The sequence below is a fragment of the Catharus ustulatus genome, chromosome 25 (genome assembly GCF_009819885.2).
Source record: "Catharus ustulatus isolate bCatUst1 chromosome 25, bCatUst1.pri.v2, whole genome shotgun sequence".
NCBI lineage: Eukaryota > Metazoa > Chordata > Aves > Passeriformes > Turdidae > Catharus > Catharus ustulatus.
The window spans coordinates 4,387,403-4,393,528 of NC_046245.1; the positions used below are offsets into that span (position 1 = coordinate 4,387,403).

Genomic DNA, 6,126 nt, shown 5'->3' on the forward strand with positions numbered 1-6,126 from the left:
TTACTGTTATATTGACTTAAAATACACTTGAATGGCAATTCAGAAAAGTGTTATTACGCCTGGTGAGTAAATTCAAGACATGCCCGTATTTCACAGGTAGTGCTTGAGAGCATCCCATAACCATGAATGGGGGTGTTATCAGCTCTCCCATTACTCAGGCTAATCTATCAGGGGATCATTTTTTCCCAGAAAATACTCCAGAAGCAATTTCTCAATAAAAAAATGATCTTTCAGCACCAAAGTTCCTGTGATGAAAAATCCTCTATTTCCCAGAAATTCCCCCTTTCTGTGCCCGCAGCAAGAACACTTCTGTGCTTGGTTTAACATTTTAATAGTCCTTGCCGAGTGCCAGGAGGATGTTCAGCGCTGTACAAGCTGTACTGCCTGCACCAGGACCTTCAAAAAGAGCAGTTCACACAAGGGGCAAGGCAGTGAATGTGCTCTGAATTATTGGGGGCTGGAACAGGCAGAGCTGGGGAGCAGGGATTGTCAGAATCTCTGACCCCGTGTCCTCCCTCCCCAGCTGTGCTGCTCCCTCCTCTCACTCCAGCAGGAATGCACAGGAGGGTTCTGCTGGGGTGGATCAGTGCATGAGGGAAGGTTTGAGGAGGGTTCTCACCCTACTGAGATGAACAGGGGACAAGCTGCAGCCCCTCTGCACATCCCCTCTGCACATCCCCTCTGCCTCCTGCCCTGCTTCCACTGGGCACCACAGCTTTGGACAAATGGATCACTAAGGCAAGAAAAAACAATTTAGGTTGTTTAAAGAGTCGCAGCACAGAAGTGCTGAAGGTAGAAATCAAACCCAGAGGTTTTCTCCTGGATATGCTTTGATCCCAGGATAAATTCCTTCCTGTACCCAGGCACTGTCCTTTGAATCACTCCAGACACAGAATCGTGGAACCCCAGACTGGTTTGGGTGAGAAGGAGATGAAGATGATCCAGTTCCACCCCAGACATGGGCAGGGACACCTTCCACTGTCCCAGGCTGCTCCAAGTCCCACCCAGCCTGGCCTTGGACACTTCCAGGGATCCAGGGGCAGCCAAAGCTTCCCTGGGTACCCTGTGCCAGGGCCTCCCCACCCTCCCAGGGAACAATTCCTGCCCAATATCCCATCAAAACCTACTCTTTTAATAGCACTCAGCCCTGCAGGATCATTTCAAGCTTCCCCTTTCCTCCCCATGATCTCCTGGGAAGGGCTGGCAGTCCCTGTCCCACTCAGGTTCTGTGAGCCCACAGGGAGCAGGACCCAGCCCAGGGAGCTCAGAGCAGGCTCTGGGAGCCACAGGAGCCCAGGGAGCTCAGAGCAGGCTCTGGGAGCCACAGGAGCCCAGAACATCCTGAGCTGGCCAGGACACTGCAGCCCAGCCCCTGGGGCTGCACAGCACCCCTGCAGCACCCTGATCCCAAAAACCCCAGAGGCTGCTGCAGCTCCACTCCCACGGGCAGGGGGATGGGAAAAGGGGACAGATCGCTGTCCCCACGGTCCTGGGGGGTCCTGGCTCCCCTGCTCCACAGCCAAGGGCTTTGTCCTTCAGCACAGCTGCACCCCAAACCCTCTCAGCTACCCCAGAGCTCCCACTGCCCCTCCAGGGCACAGAGGGACCAGCCCATCCTCTTCGGGGCCACCACCTGTGGTGAACGCTGTCCCCACGGCACAGGCAGTGTCACTGTCACTGTCCCCACGGCACAGGCAGTGTCACTGTCACTGTCCCCTCAGCACAGCACAGGCAGTGTCACTGTCCCCATAGCACAGTTTCACTGTCCCCATAGCACAGGCAGTGTCACTGTTCCCACAGCACAGGCAGTGTCACTGTCCCTATAGCACAGCACAGGCAGTGTCACTGTCACTGTCCCTATAGCACAGGCAGTGTCACTGTCCCCATAGCACAGGTAGTGTCACTGTCCCCACAGCACAGGTAGTGTCACTGTCCCCATGGCACAGGCAGTGTCACTGTCCCCACAGCACAGCACAGGCAGTGTCACTGTCCCCATGGCACAGGCAGTGTCACTGTCACTGTCCCCACAGCTCAGCACAGTCAGTGTCACTGTCCCCACAGCACAGGCAGTGTCACTGTCCCCACAGCAGTGTCACTGTCCCCTCAGCACAGGCAGTGTCACTGTCACTGTCCCTATAGCACAGCACAGGCAGTGTCACTGTCCCCATGGTACAGGCAGTGTCACTGTCCCCTCAGCACAGCACAGGCAGTGTCACTGTCACTGTCCCCACAGCACAGCACAGGCAGTGTCACTGTCCCTATAGCACAGGCAGTGTCACTGTCCCCACAGCACAGCACAGGCAGTGTCACTGTCACTGTCCCCACGGTACAGGCAGTGTCACTGTCCCCACAGCACAGTGTCACTGTCCCCATGGTACAGGCAGTGTCACTGTCCCCACAGCACAGGGCAGTGTCACTGCCCTCAGCACGGTGACACTCCAGCACAGGCTGGCAGGGAGCAGAGCGATCAGATGGAGGGAGCTCCGGGGGAGAGAGGAGAAGGCACAACAAAGGACGCTGCTGCAGCTCCATCTGGGGCCCCCAGCAGCAGAGCAGCTCTGCTCCTGGCACCACACGGGCCCAGCTGCAGGGAGAGCTGCCCCTCACACCCCCCTGCTGCAGCAGCACCAAAACCTCCCCCAGCCCAACTCCTCATTTCCCTGCCGGGTTTCAGCCTGCAATCCTCCTTTGCTGGGTGCACTCGGGAGAAATGCTGCAGCTCGCTGCTCTGCGAGGAGCAGACTCAGCTCTTACATAACCAGGGAGTAGAGGTGCATCCACTTCATCCACAGCAGCCCTTTCACCCACTCAGTCCAGAATGGTTTCAAAAGAATTGAATCACAGCACAAAAACTTGCTCTTACATAAACTATTTAGTAGCATTTTTATATTCACAGGTTTTTTCCACTCTTGGATGCAGTTCAAGGCTGGTGATACCTGGCTCCACACATTCCCTGAGGATGCTGCTCCTCATCCACGCATGAAACAGCAGAAAAGACCAAACTGTCCCTGTGCTGAGCTGGGCAGGAACAGCCTGGCTCCAGCTTTGGCAGTGCTTCCTTCAACCTGAGCTTCAGCAGGACACTCCACACGCCAAGCTGATCCAGCCAGTACTTAATAGACTCATCCAGGAGGCAACAAACTGCCTGAGAAGCCGGAGACTCCACATGAAGAAGACAAATAAGGCCAGTTTGACTCCAGCAAATTTGGCATTTGGCTGCTGGGGCTGTGCTGCCCGCACGGGGACACTGGAGCAGGAGCCAGGGCTGCTCTGCCCTGCTCCTGACACAGCACCTGCCTGCTGCCATCTGCTCACCTTCCCACAGCCCCACCTTCCCCTGCCTGCCTTCCCCAACCTTCCTCCTGCCTCTGAGCACGGCAGGCAGCCCAGAGCAAATCTGCTCAACGTGAGATTCAGGGTAAAATGGACAAAGCATCAGTGCAGATAATTAGATAAACATGCAGGCACTGATGGGGGAGGCATCCTTCCTCTGTAACTGTGTTAGTTAACACTTGATGCAAACAGATTTTTTCCCCCTTGCTGGAGCAGTTTTACAGCCAGTAACTGAAAAATATTTGTACATGTCAGGCCCAAACTGTGTCCTCAGTGCTGTCTAGACACAGAAATGGGCCCAGCCGTGCAGAGCAGAAACAACAGCCCTGGCTGTCCATGCAGCCAGCCTGGGGCACTGGGCTGGCACTCACCCACAGCTCAGAGCACACAGACATTGTGCTGCAGGCAGATGAGGATGGTGTGATCCCTCCTGAACACCAGGTCCTGGACAGGCTGCACAAACAAATGCAGATCTGTCATGTCAGGGTGGACAGAACAAGAGCAGTGCAGAGTATTTCTGCTGCAGAGTCAGGAAAATGTTAATTTTGGTGCGAGGTAAAGAATTCCAATTTGATGCAATAAGTTTGCAGGCTGTCTGCTCTGTTTGCAATAGAGAAAACTGCTGCATGGGGAGTGATGTGTAAGGACACAACCAGCCATGGTGAGAGGCCTCCAGAACAGGCAGGTATAAAACAAACTCATTTTAAGGAGAGAATGAAGTTACAGGTGAAGTGGGAAGTGAAAGGAAGGGATTTGCCTGGAGGCAGCAGCAAAGCAGTGCTGGAAGCACCACTGCAAAGCCAGGGCTGGCAGAATCCTGGTGCCCTGTGCCCTGGGGGTGCCAGCTGCATCCCAGCACGAGATCCTGGCAGACAGGGCAGGAGGAAGGGAGGGAAGGTGACACAGAAAGCCTTGGACAGGGATTGATGGGCAGCTGTGCTGCACAGTGTGCTGAGCAGAGGAGGAAAGTTTGTGAGAACTCAAGCTGTAAAAAACGCTGTGCAATCCATTGGATTTATGGATCAGCACCTACAGGAACCTTAGAAGAAGCCCTCTATGAAAATGCTGGAATATACAAACAACTAAACAACTTTCAGCAGGTTACCAATAATTCTAAAAGCTATGAGATTTGGGGTTTTGCTCCTCAGCACATGAGCCTGGGGTCCCAGCTGCCCCTGCCAGTGTCTTCTGAAGGGACAGCAGGAATGAGAGGAGGTGTAGGGAAAACTCCCCACTCTGCAACACAGAGCTGCCCCTTTGCTCCTGGAGCAGAATTCCTGCTCCTGACTCATCCCTGACGCAGCAGAGTCCCTCCCCGGCTCTACAACCTGAGCAGGAGCAGCTCAGGCAATTCTTAGGGGAAGCAGAGGACACACATGAAAGTACAGCAAGATCCCTCAGTGATGAACAGACATCCATGCAGTCCATGTGAGTCCCTCCACCTCTCAAACCAGGATAGCACCAAGCATTTCCTGCCACCCCAGGGCATTAAGCAGGCTCTTTGCTGCTTTTTGTTGGTTTGGTTTTGTTTCATACAGGACAGGAGTCTGTGTTTCTGAAAAAGGAACTTTCACAGGAACTTCATCTCATGAAGCAGCCCAGAGCATCCTGGCTGTGCCCCTTGCAGCCATCCCATTCCACATCAACAGGTGAGCCAAAACTTCACCATGGAACATGTGGAAAGGGAAGGAACCCTCCCAGAGGGGTGCCAGGACCAAGCCCTGGGTCTAACACGGGCTCCCAAACATTTTCCTCGCCCTGTAGGGGATGGATGTCCCTCCTGCCTGCCACGAGCACCCTCCAGCAGACGGGAGCAGGGGCCGTACCTGGCTCGGAGATAATCAGGCTCTGGTCGGAAGGCAGCAGGAGGAATTCCCTGCAGGTGTCCAGGTCCAAGCTGGGCAGGATTTTCTTCTGGCACAGCTCGCTGAGGATGCTGATGGCCCTGCGACAGCGGCCGTCCTCCCTGGGACCGCTCATCGCCCTGTCCGCATCTCGCTCTGCTCTCTAGGAAACTCGGGCTGGGAGCGGAGGCTGGGCTGGGGGCTCGGGGCTCATGGCAGGAGCGGTTTGGTGGCAGGAGCAGTTTGGTGGCAGGAGCGGTTTGGAGGCAGCAGCAGCCTCAGCGCGGCTCCATCCCGGGCCGGGACCCGCGGAGCTGCCCCGGGAGCGGAGCCCGCAGCCCCCGGCGCTCCCTCATCGCTCTGAGATCACAGCTCTGCTCACTGCCAAGGCTGCTCCACACAAAGAACCTCCTACCAAACTCAGTTTCGTGCCCTCCACACCAGAGACGTATTAAAGCTGCAGCCCGGAGCATTGCTTTTAACCCTTTCGCTGCCGCCCTCTCTCCAGGTGAGGAGGTTCGGGTCCCAGCCCTGGATTTTGGAAATTAAATGAGTGGTGAAAGCTCCTGGATGAGGACAGCACATCACCAGAGAGGAGGAACCAGAGTGCTCCCACAAACTACTCACAACTGCCAAAGGCAGCAGAAGAAAAGCTGCAGCTTTTATTGATTTGTTTGTGCTGGTCCTAACACACCAGGCTGCAGATGGCAATAGAAATTGAGAACGCCATTCTAGTTCATAATTAGATTTTTTTCCTTTTACTTTCTGCAGTATTTTTTTATTCCTGTTGCAGTTTAGCAGGCAGGTCATGCCACACGACAGAGCATATATTTGACAGGCAATTGTGGAGCAGGCAATTAAAATTATGTACAGCAGGATGACTCCTCGCAGCTTGTACAAACCTAATGAGCATTGTGGAGAGCCGGGGCTGAGGCTGCACAGGTCCCTG

At 54.8% G+C, this 6,126-nt stretch overlaps 1 protein-coding gene across 1 annotated transcript in view; it reads right to left on the reverse strand.

Moving 5' to 3' along the window:
* SYT6 (synaptotagmin 6) overlaps nucleotides 1–5,576 on the reverse strand; it is a 37,520-nt gene extending 31,944 nt beyond the window's left edge. Inside the window, exon 1 of the mRNA XM_033080183.2 lies at nucleotides 5,160–5,576. Within this exon, the coding sequence (XP_032936074.1) occupies nucleotides 5,160–5,313 (154 nt within the window). The 5' untranslated portion in view covers nucleotides 5,314–5,576. The remainder of the gene's footprint in view (nucleotides 1–5,159) is intronic.
* Between the last annotated feature and the right edge of the window lie 550 nt (nucleotides 5,577–6,126).